At 33.9% G+C, this 18,266-nt stretch overlaps 1 protein-coding gene across 2 annotated transcripts; it reads left to right on the forward strand.

The window, feature by feature from the left end:
* Positions 1-24: 24 nt before the first annotated feature.
* LOC126828734 (3-hydroxyacyl-CoA dehydrogenase type-2) lies at positions 25-12,223 on the forward strand. Of its 2 annotated transcripts, none has more exons than XM_050558707.2 (5): positions 25-105; positions 5,772-5,936; positions 8,335-8,499; positions 9,017-9,254; positions 10,076-12,223. In XM_050558707.2, the coding sequence occupies exons 1-5, from the start codon at positions 82-84 to the stop codon at positions 10,261-10,263; spliced, it is 780 nt and encodes a 259-aa protein (XP_050414664.1). In that variant the 5' UTR covers positions 25-81; the 3' UTR covers positions 10,264-12,223. The 2 variants fall into 2 exon arrangements, with proteins under 2 accessions (XP_050414664.1, XP_050414668.1); XM_050558711.2 differs by lacking the exon at positions 25-105 and adding an exon at positions 1,260-1,278.
* The last annotated feature ends 6,043 nt before the right edge of the window (positions 12,224-18,266 follow it).

The following is an 18,266-nucleotide window of genomic DNA, read 5'->3' on the forward strand; positions in this document are numbered from 1 at the left end:
TTTCTTAACAATTTCATTGGATCATATTTCAACATTAATTTTGATTGGTGCAATTTAGACCTTGACCATCATAATACAAGCATGGCTTCTATCACTTCGTTGAAGGTGGTTTTCAGAGAATTATTTTGCTTATCATATGTTATTGAAATGAAAGATACGCTTTTTTTTTTGAAAAAAAAAGAAATCTGTAGCCTATATAGATATACTCCTCTTCAGCCATTTTCGACAATAACCTATCCCTGTCAAGCAAGAGATAATAATAAGGGTTGATAAATTTTATAAAGCACCAAGATTAAGAGAAATATTGATTTTCGGACAGTCGTACTAAGGGGTATTCGGTATAATGGACTGTATAACCTATCTAACTTGCGGACTATCATAATAACGGTTTTTCAAACCATCATTGAAAAAATGAATGGACAGAATTCAACGCCAACTTCAATTGAAAAAAATTGATATTATTTAATTGGATTGTTGGCTAGGAAGCTCAGCATGTAGAAAGCCATCTTAGTGATATTCGAGTCTACTGTCTTAACTAGTGGTTCTCAACCTTTTTTTGCAAACGGCACACCTTGGAACACAACAAATAACGGCACACCTGGCTAAATATATATGTGAAAAATATTTGAATTTTGCAAAATAAAATCATGTCAAGTCATAGACGCAGGCCGCAAGCGACAGGTAGCTTTTTTTCATATATGTCGCTTCAGTAAATAACTTGTCACTCTCAGCGACTTGAAGATTCATACAATTCTATCATCCGTATCCACACGAATTCCGCCAAGTATCATGGTACCAAACTTGCGTACTAAATCGAATACTTCGCCGTTAAGGTGTAGAATTCAGATTTTAAAATATCCGTAATGCATTGATTATAAAAACACGAATCACACCTGGGCATGGTACCGTATTTACATGTACCGCGTGCGGAGGACAAGTAACGCCCCCTGGAATTCATTTCTCACATATCATGTCTATATTTACGCAACAAATTATATTTATATATGAAATATTGTTCCAATCTAATTATTTGATTTTGTAAATTTTCTTATAAATTATTCATAGCCTTTATTTATGGAAATTGTTTTAAACTTTTTAAATGATTAAATACACCAGGCATCGAGCCGTGTGCATTTCCATTCCAGCTACCACTATATTTACTGTGGTGTCGTTACGATAGAACTATTTTAGATGACCTGGGGATGCATTTTAATTTTTAGATATAATACTTCATAATGCTATAAACTAGTGTCAAGCAGATGAAAACAAGCGTAGATGGTATGAAATTCATTGTTATAAAATTGTCTACTTCCAAACTGTGTGAATAACTGTTGCCTATGACAGAGCGAAATGTAAACAGTGCAAATGGCAGCTTTTCGCGGTATTTCGGTGCTTAATTCTTGCATTTAGAAATGAATAATCAAATGTACGTGAGTATTGTGGTCTTAAGTCAATTTACTGAACATCAAGTAAAATTTAGGCCACCTGTTGCAGGCAACAGGCAGTTTTATTTGCTACCTGTCAGACGAAAAAATCACCTGTTGACGACAAGTAGACAGGCGAACATTTCGAGCCATGTAGACGGCATACACCTGTAGACACAGACTAGCCATAGACACATAGAATGACTTAAACTAAATAAAGACAAACTACAAACACAGCTATGAACTTACTTTAAATTGTAGTGTTTTGAATGTCATCAGTCAAATAGCTGGCTTCTTTAGTGGTTGAGAATCACTGGTCGTCTGAACCATCTTAAATTTTAATCTATTTCTTCGATTATGAACAAACTACTTAACTTTGGTTATTATAAACTTACCTGTGTGTTTGAAATCCCCTCCCGTTAAATAAAATTCATTGCACAATTTAATATCCCAACGAATAAAAAAGTTCTCTCTTGAAAAATTGAATACAAACTTCTAACATAGAAAAATACTAAAATGGAAGCTGATTACATTGTAGTAAAATCTCAGCAAAGTTTATAACTTTACCTTTTGAAATATTTTGTTTTAAATCATAATTTTGATTAGAGAGTCGTGTGGATGAATTTTCTTTTGAACACAAATGAGGCACAAAAACAATGACATTCATTTTACAGGCCTTAAATTTTACCCATGAATATCTTTAATATGATATATAATATGATAGATTCAACGTACAGGGAATTTACAATTATGGGGTTATGGTGTGATTTAAGTATTATTTACAATAAATTTTAAGATAGTTGAATATATTTACATTGTGAACAATCAAGTATTACACCTTATTCTATAACTACATGCAAATACAAGCAAATATCATTGAATACGGCCATTGAATAACCTATGGTTGTATTCAATGGCTTGGACACATACTACTTTTGTCCAGAATGACGTCACTTTCAGAATTACGTCAAACTGTAATGACGTCACCACTAGCAACCACAATTTTTGTAAAAAAGAAAGAAAAAAGAGCGGAACCTATGATGAAATTTAACATTATTGGTGATTTTTTTTTGATAATCTGGATAGTACTGTGTATTTTTGAAAGCCCACGTTTTCATGTGGACGTATTATGCTGTCGCCCCTGTCCGGACGTCCACAATTTGTTTGTGGACACTCTAGAGGTCACAATTCTTATTCGATTTTGATGAAACTTGAAATATAGGTTTATCTCTAAAAGATCTCGGCTGCTTTCGATATTGGCATGTATCGGATCGAAACTTCATGGATTATGGCCCCTATTTGTACGAAAAATCACGTTTTTAGCTTGTGGACCCTATAGAGGTCACAATTTTTATCCGATTTTGTTGAAACTTGAAATGTAAGTTTATAACCCAAAGATCTCGGTTCCTTTCGACATTCACGCATATCGGACCATAACTTCCTGAATTATGGCCCCTGATTGTACGAAAAATCGCGTTTTTAGCTTGTGGACCCTATAGAAGTCATAATTTTTATCCGATTTAAAAAACGATTATTATATCACCGTTACACCCTAAGGACGACTGAGTCGAATTTCGTGAAAATCAGCCCAAAATTGAAAGACAAAATGGCCGCCGTTCGTTCTCAAATAGCGTAAAAATATGGTATATCAAGGTTGTGGACCCTATAGAGGTCACAATTTTTATCCGATTTTGTTGAAACTTGAAATATAAGTTTATAACCCAAAGATCTCGGTTCCTTTCGATATTCGCGCATATCGTACCGTAACTTCCTGAATTATGGCCACTGATTGTACGAAAAATCGCGTTTTTAGCTTGTGGACTCTATAGAGGTCATAATTTTTATCCGATTTAAAAAAACGTATTATTATATCACTGTTACACCCTAAGGACGGCTGAGTTCGAATTTCGTGACAAAATGGCCGCCCTTCGTTCTCAAATAGTGTAAAAATATGGTATATCAAGGATGTGGACCCTATAGAGATCACAATTTTTATCCGATTTTGTTGAAACTCGAAATGTAAGTTTATAACCCAAAGATCTTGGTTCCTTTCGATATTCGCGCATATATCGGACCGTAACTTCCTGAATTATGGCCCCTGATTGTACGAAAAATCTCGTTTTTAGCTTGTGGACCCTATAGAGGTCATAATTTTTATCCGATTTAAAAAAACATAGTTTTATATCACCGTTACACCCTAAGGACGGCTGAGTTTGAATTTTGTGAAAATCAGCCCAAAATTAACAGACAAAATGGCCGCCGTTCATTCTCAAATAGCGTAAAAATATGGTATATCAAGGTTGTGGACCCTATAGAGGTCACAATTTTTATCTGATTTTGTTGAAACTTGAAATGTAAGTTTATAACCCAAAGATCTTGGTTCCTTTCGATATTCACGCATATCGGACCGTAACTTCCTGAATTATGGCCTCTGATTGTACGAAAAATCACGTTTTTAGCTTGTAGACCCTATAGAGGTCATAATTTTTATCCAATTTAAAAAACTGTATTATTATATCACTGTTACACGCTTAGGACAACTGAATTCGAATTTCGTGAAAATCAACCCAAAATTGACAGACAAAATAGCCGCCGTTCGTTCTCAAATAGCGTAAAAATACGGTATATCAAGGTTGTGGACCCTATAGACGTCACAATTTTTATCCGATTTTGTTGAAACTTATAATGTAAGTTTATAACACAAAGATCTCAGTTCCTTTCGATATTCGCGCATATTGAATTGTAATTTCCTGAATTATGGCCCTTGATAGTAGGAAAAATCACTTTCTTGTTAGCTTGTTCTCTATACATCTCTCGAAAATGTGGGCATATCCTGCCTGGCAGCCGCTGGTGAGATTTACATGTGGAATACTTGCACAGGGATACTCTCGCTTGAACCATTGAATAACCCGAGCGGTATTCAATAGTCATTGAGTTCTATCTATATTCACAGTACGGTCAAATCTAGAAGTGATGGTGCACTTTTTACAAGGTCTTACAGGTTATTTAGCATTATAAACCCACCCAAAAGGCACTTTCAGGCCTGCCGCAACGCGCTTATAGATGTCATTGAAACGGTTATTATCGGATTGAAAGAATGATATCAAATTGACGATACACTCAAAAACATGTAATTGTCTTAATTTTCGTTGCCCAAACTCAAATGATCAAAATGATGGCACTTTGTTATGATTGCAACGCATGGTTGTCAAAATATCTGTCAAATTTAAACCACCTCCGCAACAGCTTCACTGGTTTTGTCCAACACGTGACGAAACCTATGTTGTCTTGAACTCAGTCAAAAGTACAAGTAAATACGTCAAATTATCAAGAGAGAACCTTTTTATTCTTTTGAATATTTAATTGTAGAATGGATTTTATTTAATGGGAGGTGATTTCAAACACACAGGTAAGTTTATAATAACCAAAGTTAAGTAGTTTGTTCATAATCAAAGAAATCTGTTTAAAATTTATGTTGGTTCAGACAGTAAATGGTAATTAAACCATGGCAACATAGGGGGGCGGGGGAAGGGGGGAAATCTTGATGAAATAAGTAAAAAGTCTAAAAAATAAAAGTCATTGATTGAAATCGTCTGAAAATTGGGGTTCGACCATCACTAGTTACACTCTGAAAGTATTAGGTGTATGAAAGTGCAATAGTGTCTTACTCCTGTGCTTCCACAGTAAGGTACTTCAAGGATTGTAGTTGTCCTAATACATGTATGGAAGCATATTCCTGAAGCAATGGCACAATAATTTCCCTCTCTAGCCATAGCTGTATTGAGACTGAAAACTTGAGTCTTTGACGGAGCGTGTCCATTCACATCATCCAATCAAATTTCTCTTAAGTAAATATATGGAATTTTTATGACTTAACCAATGATGACCTCTTTAAAAAAAAAATCTTAGTGTTTGTTAGTGCTGATTTGAAGAAAAAAATTTACACTTGGATGCATCGGGAACAAACATCGATTCTCGCATAGGTGAATTTGGACATCGCTGAAACTCGCTATTGGGACGAAAATTCTTTGACTCAAATCTCCAATATAAATTTCTATAAACGTGTACCAATTATTACTGCCTACCTTTAAATATTTGATAATATTTTTCCATTTTTGTGAAGAAAATCAAAGCACATGTCGTATTTCTATACAGTTTGTTGAAACATAATAGGTAACATGACAGCCCTTCTCTTTGATCTGCTGTGTGATTCAAGAGATGATAAAGAGATTCCACATGCGCAGCGATTACCCAATGTTCTCTTGGTTGAAAGTTATCTGTAATTGACATAGACTGTAATAAGCTGCAATATTAAATTGATTATTGTATTGTTTAATGTTATCGTAGGGTTTGGTTGGTTTAGTGACAGGTGGAGCATCAGGTCTAGGTAGAGCAACAGCTGAACGATTGGTAAGACAAGGTGGAAAGGTTGTTCTCTGTGATCTACCTACATCAAGTGGTGAAGCAGTAGCCAAGGAACTTGGTCCTGATTGTGTTTTTGCACCTACAGATGTAAGTTGTGCGACTATACAGTACATAAGCTTATGAAATAAAAATCTCCATTTTTATACACTCACATTTTGATGTTGGCCTATATTGTCGTCGCCTTTGTCTGTACGTCCATCCACAATTTGTTTGTGGACACTCTACCGGTCACAATTTTTATCCAATTTTGACAAAACTTGAAATATGGGTTTGTATTCCAAAGATCTTGGTTGCTCTCAATATTGGCATGTATCAGACCGTAACTTCATGGATTATGGCCCCTGATTGCGCATGTCGGATCATAACTTCCCAGATTATGGCTCCTGATTAAACAGAAAAATCGCGATTTTAGCTTGTGGACCATCTATAGTCAACTATTTATCCGATTTTAAAAATCGTTTAAATATTTCATCGTTACACCTTAATAATTTCGTAATAATCAAACCAAAACTTCTCCCTAATGTCCACTGCTGGATCGCAAATTGTGTAAAAGTATGTAATATGAAGATTGTGGACCCTCTAGAGGTCACATTTTTTGTCCAATTTTGATCAAACTTAAAATATATGTTTATATCACAAAGATCTCAGATTTTCACTTCAATCGTATGAATGTACAGGTGTGGGGACATCTACTATTATATGGGGCTATAGATTTTCACTTTTTTTTTCTTTTCTTTTTTTTAAGCCTTAGTCATCTTAATCTTTTTTGTATTTTGTTTCTAATTTCTTTAATGTTTCAAAGTTTCAATCAGTCTAATATGGAAGGAAAACTAGCTATATTCAAGGTACATGCATGAATGGCGGTTATCCACATTATTAATGAGAATTCAGAGATTTGAATACAATATGATGACAGTGCCAGTCTAGTCTTAAATATAGGTTGAGCTTGTGCTGTCAGCTGTCCTCCTGATACCTAGTTCACGTTTTGAATGTCACTTTAGGCACATATGTAGAAATCACGTTTTTTTTTTCGCAACGGTTGCTAAATCTCCAGTCATTGGAAACGTTAGTATTTCCGGTATAATTGATTATGATTTTTGATTATTTTTTATATTCAAACAAATAGAAACCGGTAACAATGTGCTGCAGTTTTTAGTTATATCTTAGGACAAAGTTGGAAAAGGGCATACTTCATAAATTAGTGGGTTTTCTTTGGTTCACTGCCTAAGACCCTTATGTACAAGCCTATTAAGTCAATGAAATTATAGTGACAGATGCCTCATGAGAGAGGCTATGCTTATTCTTTCCAGAACACCCCATACCATTTCTTATTTCAGAAGTTCACTGTTTTCTAGACCACTGTTAGTTAGAATCTGTATTCAGCAGCCACTCAAGGGAAATGACATGACTTACCTCTTAATAAGAGTGCCCTCTTAATACAATCTCAGCATTTTTTGTCCCCCGCCTTTCGAAGAAAGCAGGGGACTATTAAAATGGGTTCGTCCGTCTGTCTGTCTGTCTGTCCGTCACACTTTTTGGGACACAATAACTCTCTTCCTAATTGAGCTAGAATGTTCAAACTTGGTGTATGTGTTTATTAGGTCAATGCCTTGATGGAGTTCGAAGATGAGCATTTTCCGCTTAGGGTAAGCAGAGATAAGCAATTTGATTGGTTGATGCTTTGGGACACGATAACTCTCTTCTTAATTGGGCTAGAATGTTCAAACTTGGTGTATGTGTTGATTAGGTCAATGCCTTGATGGAGTTCGAAGATGAGCATTTTCCGCTTAGGGTAAGCAGAGATAAGCAATTTGATTGGTTGATGCTTTGGGACACGATAACTTTTAATTGAGCTAGAATGTTCAAACTTGGTGTATGTGTTTATTAGGTCAATGCCTTGATGGAGTTCGAAGATGAGCATTTTCCGCTTAGGGTAAGCAGAGATAAGCAATTTGATTGGTTGATACTTTGGGGCACGATAACTCTCTTCCTAATTGAGCTATAATGTTCAAACTTGGTGTATGTGTTGATTAGGTCAATGCCTTGATGGAGTTCGAAGATGAGCATTTTCCGCTTAGGGTAAGCAGAGATAAGCAATTTGATTGGTTGATGCTTTGGGACACGATAACTTTAGTTCTAATTAAGTGAGATTGATGAAACTTGGTGTATAGTTTCATTACAGTAATACCTTGACTAAGTTTGATAATGAGCATTTTCTGCTCAGGGTAAGCAGAGCGATACGCAATTTGATTTTTATATGTGTCCTCTAATTATTTTCCTATTTCGGCGGGGGACATCAGCCTCACTGTTGGCTTGTTAGTGCTTATATCCAGTGAAATTTTACGCATCAGAAGCGAACATCAATACTCATTCATTAGAGAGAATAAACCAAAGAATTTCTATGTGGCTGCTAGGTCAGATTCTAATGTACTTTGAACATGATCTCCTTTCCTTCTCATTCATATTCGTATTGTTTAACCCATAGGTAACATCAGAAAAAGATGTGCAGAATGCACTATCTCTTGCAAAAGATAAATTTGGAAGACTAGATACAGCTGTAAATTGTGCTGGTATTGGTGTTGCATTTAAAGTTTACAATTTTAATAAAAAACTACCCCATGCTTTAGATAGTTTCCAAAACGTTCTAACAGTAAGTATGTTTACATATTTATGTGGAAACACAAATAAGTGTTGGTAAGCATTTTAATACGCTAACATCACAGGCCCAAAATGTAATTTTCTCAATCTTGTTTGTAGATGTGGAGTGACCATCAAAATAAAAAAAATGAGAATTACATAATAGCTTTACTGTAATTAGATCGATGAAACATAAGCACTGGAAAGTTGGAAAAACAGTATCTTTAATTAGACAAAAAAGATTCTATGCAATAAAATGTAAAAGATAAATTATCTGTAGCCCAAGATTAAAATTTTGTTCAGGGCTATAGAAAATTATTATTATTATCATAATTGTCAGGGCTGTTATTTATTTCTTAGTTCATGAATATTTGAATTCTAAAATAATATTGAAGGCAGTTAAGTTGTTATGACCAGTTACCATACAGTGGTTCTGATTTGGCATTTTATTAGGATCTACATTCCGCAAAAACCTGAGTATTTTGATATATACGTATTGTATGAGTTTGATAGAATGATGATTTTTATAGGTAAATACTGTAGGAACATTTAATGTGATACGTTTAGCTGTTGGATTGATTGGAGAGAATAAACCAAATGAAGATGGACAGAGAGGTGTGGTTATTAATACAGCTAGTGTAGCTGCTTATGACGGACAGATGGGTCAAGTTGCATATTCAGCTAGTAAAGGGGCCATTGTTGGTATGACCTTACCATTAGCTCGAGATTTAGCTTCACAAGGAATTAGAGTTGTTACAGTTGCTCCAGGTAAGATTATTATTATAAACCATATCCATCTGGAAATATACTGTTGTCTCCTACACCCATCAATAAGTCCACAATTTCTTAATGAATCATATTAGAAAGACCTTTGTCAAAATTATGAATTTGCAAATTGTGGAGTTATTTCCCCTTTAACACTTTTGACTTGAAAATTTTGTACATATGCTACAGTATCAGGGAATATGATAAGGAAAAGAATTGAAGAGTAGTCCCGGTAATTCTGATACAAAAGGTTGTACTGAAGTTTCTTATGTACTCTACTTTCATATTTAATACAGACTCTGCATTCTATTCTGCTTCAAGATCATAATCAAGCCACGATCATTGGCATCAAACATTTCCATTCCTTTACCGTCAAAATTTAGCAGACAGCGCCATCTTTGATTAACGGCGTGAATCCAGAGTGTTACGATCATCCAGTAAGAAATCATCCCTACTTATGTCATACAAAAAAAAAGATGACATGGTCAATCACGACTATCTATAATAATAGAAAAGTTGTGCCCCTTTCATAAACGTTCAACTGGATGCTGTGAAACGGTAATTCCTTCTTTGTCAACCATTGTTTTCACGCTTGATTTTTAATAAGAAACTTGATTTGCAAATTCCCTTAAATTTGATAACTTTCTGCTATCAAATAAATATTTGAATCGCACTTATGTTCTCATGTCTTTGTTTAGGAAACTGAGATGCAATACAATACCGCTTATCATATTCCCGGTACAGCATACTTGTCTATTGGTCTTTCAATCCCTATCTAATTTCAGAATTTACGTCACATTAAGACATTCTTCCATTTTTTTCAGGATTATTCAAAACACCTCTATTAGCTAGCTTACCAGAAAAAATTATCAAACATCTTTCTCTCAGCATACCATTTCCTTCTCGACTTGGCCATCCTGACGAGTATGCCCATATGGTACAATCTATTATAGAAAACCCATTATTAAATGGTGAAGTTATACGTCTTGATGGTGCTATTAGGATGGTTTGATGAGTGACAATAAAACAATAATTGTGGCAATCAGTTTGTAGAATTTGAACAAGCTTTGGTAACATTCAGTCTAGAGACGTGATTCGTGATTCGTATGGTCATATCCTTATTTTAAAATTGTGGATCAAAGAACTTGTGTATGTCTTATTCTACGTTTATTTTGCACGAAAGAAAAGAAACAATAATGAATACCTACTATAATTATTGTAGTGTGGATAATAATTTGTTTACACTCAAATATACAATACAACAAGATATTAATATATGCAACTGAAGTTGGAAACAAAATAAATTCTAGTTGATTTAGGATTATTCTTAATGATGTCAGGTGTCAATAAACAGAGTTGTATGTAACATATATGCTTTAGAGAAATATTATTAGAGAAAAAATAGTTTGTAAAAAATAAATGAATTTATATATTTTTTTTTCTACATTTGTTATTACTAGTCCATCAGTAAATGTTAACGATAGTATCGCAGATTAAATATTACCAATATTACTGGTAGTTTCAAGTAGTACAAATTGGGTTAAAGCAAGATGTAGGTGAAGTAATGACTTTAATAGGTAAATGGATTTATAATGAAGACAATGTGCTGCTCTGACTTTTGTATTTTCTCACTTTTCTCATCTAGTGGCAATCACTTGGTTTCAATTTATCTGGTACTAATTGTGTTTTTGTGGTACTGTCATACATATTTTATTATATAATGTTGTAAAATTTTGTCGACTCATTCCCATTGAACATTTGTTGTCTCTCCCCATAGAATTCAAGTTCCTGTGACAACCATAATTAATATTGCTTTATAAAGTATGATACTATGTAACGGTAAATCTTGAATCACAGTTTAGTTGACGGAATTCCAATGGTAGCTCAGTGGCGTGCCTATACATACAGGTTATACTGAAAGATTGTGACATATATGCATGTCACATGTCATCAGTAACCTTCGCATTAAGAGGGGAGTTGGATGGCTGAATGGTTAGCATGCGCGCACTGTATCATAAAGTCTGTCATTGAGTCGACTGGGGTGGTTTCGAATCCCCTGTTGTATGTGACAAGGAGTAGGGTCGCCTGTCCAACCTCGTGGGTTTTCTCCAGGTCCTCTGGTTTCCTCCCATTGCTAAAGACCCCTATGCGCAAGCGAATTATTGAAATAAAATTAAACCATATGTTAGTCCCGAAATGACCTAGTTTGTGTCGAGTGGACGTTAAACCCCATCTCTCTCTCTCTCTCTCATTAAGAAGCTTGAGCATGCCAGAAAAAACATGACAGTTTATCAGGACATTTGTTCTGTTCGAGGTATTTACAGGGACCATCACATTCGACAAATAAATGTTCAATGAAAACATCAAATATAACATTCTAAATATTTGTTTAAAAATCTACCTGGGATTCATAGATTCACAATCCATACTGAGATGTTGTCATGCAGTTATTTCGTCCTGAATGAATTCTAACACTATCACTGATAATATTTTTATAAGCGGAATACCATATATGTATAGAAAAGCATTTTGTATGGAAGTTTACTTAAGTACATGAACATTGGGTATATCTCCATGAATGAAAAATATAAAGAGGATGCTCGATTGTCAGTCCGGAACGTTCCGAATTGCGGAATTGCAATCGAGTGACGTGGAATTCAGTCCTGTCACAGTTCTGTCAGTCCCGACAAAGGAGGTGGTGAGAGTAGAATCGTGACGTAATTAAACCTAATGAACATGTTTCAGCTGTCATGATTGGTTGAGATATTTTCTCATGCAGTCAATGCATGCAGTCTAGCCCAAATTCCCATTTTCACTCGATTGTCACTATTTTTGGGTTTGACAGAATTCAATTGCGGAACGTTCAATCGAGCAACCCCTATATGTCTTTCATTAGAGTTGCCCCCCTTCAATAGGCAAGGCTGCTTTCCAAAATCCAAAATGTTTGGCCATAAAAATAATCTGTACTGTGAGCATTTTATCTATGAGATTCATTATTTTTCTCATAAAATGGTTTATTTATTCCTAGTAATAAATGAACAATTATATCCCATGGGACAGACAGCAATAAAAACAGTAATTACCTGTACTAATTGTAATAGACCTAGGAAGGCTATAAAATAGTCTACCAATTTATCCTTTATGGAAAACCCTTGTGGGCAAAAGGGAATACAATTAGGAAAAATGTCATCAGTGTTTGTGGATATTGGTAAATTTATTGATTGTATTGATAGAAATTTGGGGGAAATAAACTATATTGTCTGTCTAATTGTACATATGTTCTGTCTGTGGTGTGGAATAGTTGTCTATCGGTTTCCCATTGTAGGCCTACTTGAAAACAATGACTATAATTTTGCTGAGTATAATTGATTATGGAAAAAAGTGAACATATGATTATTGTAAAACATAGTTAGGTTGTTATCACCTTTGTCCAGCCTTCCGGCCATTCACAATTTTTATCCGATTTTGATGAAACTTATGTTAAATATGTTGATATCCCAAAGATCTTGGTTCCTTTCGATATTGACGCATGTCCGACCATGACATCCTGGATTATGGCCCCTGATTGTATGAAAAATCACTTTTTTAGCTTATTCTCTGTCCATCTCTTGCAAAATGTGGGTAACTGCTTGTTATTTAATTTTGTAATACTCTGCAATTTAACAGCCAACATCAGCTGAGATATGGACTAGACTTTCACTTAAGTAAGTTTATGAATAGATCAGTAGGCAATGTCTTGGCATAAGTGGAAAAACATTTTTCATTGTCTGTTTACAAAAATAGAACAAAATCCACCGGTAAAAGATGTTAAGTAAAATAAAGTGCAGAAAATATAAAAACTATCGGAATATAAAATTGCTAATTAAGTGCAGAAAATATAAAAACTATCGGAAAATAGAATTGCTAATTCACCCCAATAAATAAGAACTTAATATATATTGGCTTTGTAACTCTTGTTCCTTTACATGAGAATCCTTTATATCCCTATCAGTAAATAGACATGTTGTACATTTGTCCTGTTCACTATTAGCCTAATATTTTATTGTTTAACTAGAAATAGGATCCTGGATGTCAAATTAATTTTGATTGATTATTTGTTTATACCTTCTTATCAGTCAGATTAAACAGTCTGTGGGGTATATTTTTGTCCAACAGGGAAGAAGTTAACAAATATTTATAGCTTTCTTACATCATTTTGAACTTATCTGACTGTTATTGATAGGAGGGTTTGGCAAGATGTTCATAACAATTTTTCCATGGAAATGTGTCATAGGGTACATATATTTGATAAAAATTCTTACTTAAATCTTCATTCAAATTAAAAGGATAAAGCACAGGATTGAGGTCATGCTGGGGAAAGAAGGTCTCAAGAAAATAACCCAAGAAAAAGAAAAACTGGGGCCTCTGGCCTCGGTTTTTCTTTCAAGGGTTTTTATCCAAAGTCTTTTTTCCCCAGCATAACCAAAGTCGAGGACTTTATCTTGCTTTTAAACCGTTTATGTTTACATGTATATAAAAATTAATGAGAATAACCAAGAATTCCAAAAAGAAAAACCTTATATCACGTTTTGTTATGGGGGAAAAAAACCTACCCTGGAAGAATAACCCATTACAGGTTTAAAGAAAAATTTTCAAAAGAATTCCCCTGTATATATTCCAAACCGCCTCCCACTTTCAGACCGCAAGTTATTCCGGGCATAGAATATACCGCAAGGATCAAAGAGATTTAGCATTATAGATGGTAGATGATAAAATCCCATTTTGAAGAGTGTTACCTGATTAAGAGAATGCCAGCGTTTGTTTACAACACAAAGATCTTGGTTCCTAGTTTATGGCCCCTGATTGTTTCTGTCATTTTCAGTGCAAACCCTATTTTCCAAAATTTTTGGGGGGGCAGAGCACCCTAGACTTTAGATAACAAACCTCATCCCTCAACCTTCCGTGTTTCGAGATAAGAGATGGTGCTATATAGTTCCACGTAGCAAAGCCCAACGCAAATCACATCGGGCCTCAGTAAGCAAAATTGACAATATTTTTCATCAAAACGACGATTGATTATTGTTATTTATAATATTTCTGCCACATTCAACACCTGAAACGGATATAAATCATTGTATTTAAAATCGAGGCGTTAAGCTATTTCTAGGACTGCCATTTTTAAATTGGAGATGTATGATGGTGTATGTCGGATAAAAATAACGCTTCGTTAATTTAAACGCGAATATTTGGAGTTAGGCGATAGTTGTGCCACTACATAGTTTAATTAGTCATAATAGTATAAAATTATCTTATTTTTAAGATGTTACATGCATTAATAAGGAAAGTGAGTTTGCCACTTGGAACTAAAGGCACCCAATCTCAGCTAAAAACAAGAACATCAGTATATCTCAACGTTTTTAGCTACGTTCTTATAGCTACCTAGGCCCTACTCCGAAGGAGGGCGTATCCACGATACTGTGGACCGTCAAGTGTAGGTAGATCGGTGCCCCCAGAAGCCCCATCGGCGCCCCCAGAAGCCTTTACCCCCCCCCCCCCCCCACAACAATTTTTGGCAAGCTATGGGCCTGTCCTGGATTATGGCCCCTGATTGTACGAAAAATAGCTTCTTTTTTTTTTTAGCTTGATCTCTATCCATCTCTTGCAAAATGTGGGCGTATCTTGCCGGGCAACCGCTAGTAATCTGATTTGATGAAACTTAAAATGTTTATGTCTCGGATCCTTTCGATACTTAATTGCGTGTATCGGACCCTAACTTCCTGGATTATGGCCTCTGATTGTTCGAATATCTTGAAAATTTCAGTTAAATTACTTGATTCTAAGTGATGTTTGAACTGTTTGGAGAATAGTGGAGTCTCGATTTTTATTTACGATAGTAAACAAAGTCTCAATTATCCATTTTTTAGTTAGATCATTAACCGCCAATTATGTTTAAATCCGTTGAAAATGTCGAGCAATCGATGGCATCAAGGGTTGATTATGGTCTTGGCAAGTTAATAAATGTCTAATTTATATAACATATAAATGTCTAATTTATATAACATTTAAGGCCTAAAGGAAGACCTGCAATATGTAGATTTAGCTCTTGCATAATGCATTTTTTAAAAGAATCTGGCGCACAGATGAAGTCATTCGAGTCTATGATAATCTGTGTAACCTTTCACATAGGACATCCAATGCACCAATAAGACCTCACACATGTCGTATGTTGAGTTCATGTCAGTATATCTATTTATTTATGACATGACTGTCAAAACAATACGTGGCACATGGAAAAAAATCTTTCATTGATGTTAAACCTTTGGTTCAGATTGAAAAAAAATAGTGATGGCTTTCAGTACTAAAGATAAACTCACCAGATTTTATTTATAGAATTTTTTTTTAATTCATATATATTCATCTTTTTTAAATTAAGCCACATTTTATGTGGTTTTATGGGTATATTGTTGTCACTTGCATCTGTAAGTCTGATCACACTTTATTGTTAACACAATTATGATGGGATCTATTTTGAAATTTCAGTGGGTTGTTCAGGTCAATTTTTAAAGGAATTCCAACAATTACCCTTGATTATGAAAATTACACATTCATTTTTATCAATATCCAACGATAACTCATTTTAATAAAGACTCTAAAGATATTTTTTCTGCCTCAGTAAGGAATTGAGATTTTAAAGCCTTTTACGATATTGAATTTGTAGCCAAATTTACTTTACAACAGACCCTAAGCTGTTGGTGAGATTATTTTCTGTTGCCTGGCAACTAAATATAATGTAATGTATAGAAAAAATATGTACTCAAAACAGTATTTTTTAGTTTTAATTTAGATAACTTAACACCTAGGGAATACTTCCACAAAAAAAATAAACCAATTTGGTGTTTAGTTTATCTTTTTTTATAAATATGATGAAAATATTGAAATATGTATATTTAGATAAACATTTCAATATTATAACAAAGACATATACACAGGGGAATGCCTTTATTATTAAACATATTGTATTTAATTAACCTAATTTCATTTTTTTAAAAAAACATTTTTGAAATATGACTGAAATAGTGAAATGTGTATATTTAGAAAAAGGTATTATTAAAAGAACACAAAGAACAGCTCAGGCTTAAACATAAATTCATTTCATTTGTCTTCAATTAAAAGTTTATTGCAGCAGGATTTTTTTTTTCTTTGTTACAATCATGAACTAATGAAAGATGTTTAGTTAGACACAGTTATTGTAACAAAGAAGAATACATCTATTGTATTATTAGATTGGTTAACTGCATTAAAGTGTCAAATTTGCTGTAGATCATAAAATAAAATTGTTTAATATGAATATATATGAGGTCAATGACTTTTCTCTGCAGGGTGTATATAATAGTTTATCCCTATTATGTATGTTACAAGAAACAAAAAATTTATATTTTATTTACTGGAGTTACAATGAAAAGTGCTGAACTAAAGTTTGTTGTATATTTTGGCAATATTTTGAAATAACAAAATTATATCCAAATATTTTTATATGACTCTAAATCATAATATGACCCCATTACTTGAATAATATTATTCATGTATAAAACTGACCATTATCTGGTCAACAATATAAATATGTTTTGAAAAGAAATAATTTTATAGTACATAATATAACTGCTTTCCATCAGTGCAAACATGTAGGTTTACATGTATTTCAATGTCAGATTTTAGAAATTAAGAGTTCCCATACCATAAAGTTTTCTTATTATCTAAAAGTGTTAAAGATACATTATTCAAGAGCTAAATTTGCCTACTGCAGGTCTTTCTTTAGGTCTTGGGGGGGGGGGGGGGGATGGCTGAATGGTTAGCGTGCGCGCGCTGTATCACAAAGTCTGTCATTGAGTCGACTGGCGTGGTTTCAAATCCCCCGGTTCTACGTGGCAAGGAGTAGGGTTGCCTGTCCAACCTCGTGGGTTTTCTCCGGGTCCTCCGGTTTCCTCCCACTGCTAAAGACCCCTACGCGCAAGCGAATTATTGAAATAAAATTAAACCATATGTTAGTCCCGAAATGACCTAGTTAGTGTCGAGTGAACGTTAAACCGGATTTCTCTCTCTCTCTTTAGGTCTTAAATGTTATATAAATTATTAATGAAACATTTATTCACATGACAAGACCATAATCAACTCTCGATGCCAGCTGAGATTTGAACTAGATTAGAACAGTTTGGCCATTTAATGACTTAACTTAAAAATAAAGAAGAGATGCTTAGACTCGAATATACCAGTACTGTGGTTACTATAATGCACACATCTTGTGAAAACTTGACTCGGAATAAAGTAATTTGAATGGCATTTTCAATATATTCATTTTTCATTATCTATTTTTGAACAATTATAGCAAGACGGGTCAGCTCTTTATTTAAAGCTTACATAATGTATCTTTAATGATTTTATTTTTCCTGTTCATAAACAGATAAGAAAAATATACTGATTTGAATGAGTAAAAATTGATAGACATCTGAATGGGCTCCATAAACAATCCATAGATTGATCATTTGAATGAAATGCAATATTTGAATAACATAGTAAAATAACATAGTAAAATCAGCATTTAATACTGGTGCAATAAATGACATAGATTGATCAAATTGATTACATATGACATTTTTACGTCATATTGTATATAATAAATGATATATTTACATGTAATTACGTAATTATGATTACATATACCCTGTACATAAGTAATTAATCATTATATATGACATTAATTGATAATAAGATTATTGTTATGTGGTAATTAATTAAGACAATACATTACAAAATTAATATAATTTAGTGAAGTGCAGTCTTGTCTGAGTTTATGTAGGAATTAGTGGAATTAATAGACAGCATGATACTACAGATAAGTCCTAATATAGCATGAGTTTTTCTTATGTAACATGTGCCTTATTGATTTCCAATAAACATGAGCACCTTCTGAATGAGAATTAATGAAAATGAATACAACTTGCTTTCATCTTCATCGTACCAAATAATAAAAAAATCTTT

This window comes from Patella vulgata, chromosome 7 (assembly GCF_932274485.2).
Source record: "Patella vulgata chromosome 7, xgPatVulg1.2, whole genome shotgun sequence".
Classification (NCBI taxonomy): Eukaryota; Metazoa; Mollusca; class Gastropoda; family Patellidae; genus Patella; species Patella vulgata.

Coding starts and splice junctions, on each gene's coding strand:
- LOC126828734 (XM_050558707.2), top strand. CDS start 82: ATGGCTTCTATCACTTCGTTGAAG. Junction 8,500..9,016: donor GTTTCCAAAACGTTCTAACA/GTAAGTATGTTT, acceptor TGATTTTTATAG/GTAAATACTGTAGGAACATT. Junction 9,255..10,075: donor AGTTGTTACAGTTGCTCCAG/GTAAGATTATTA, acceptor CATTTTTTTCAG/GATTATTCAAAACACCTCTA.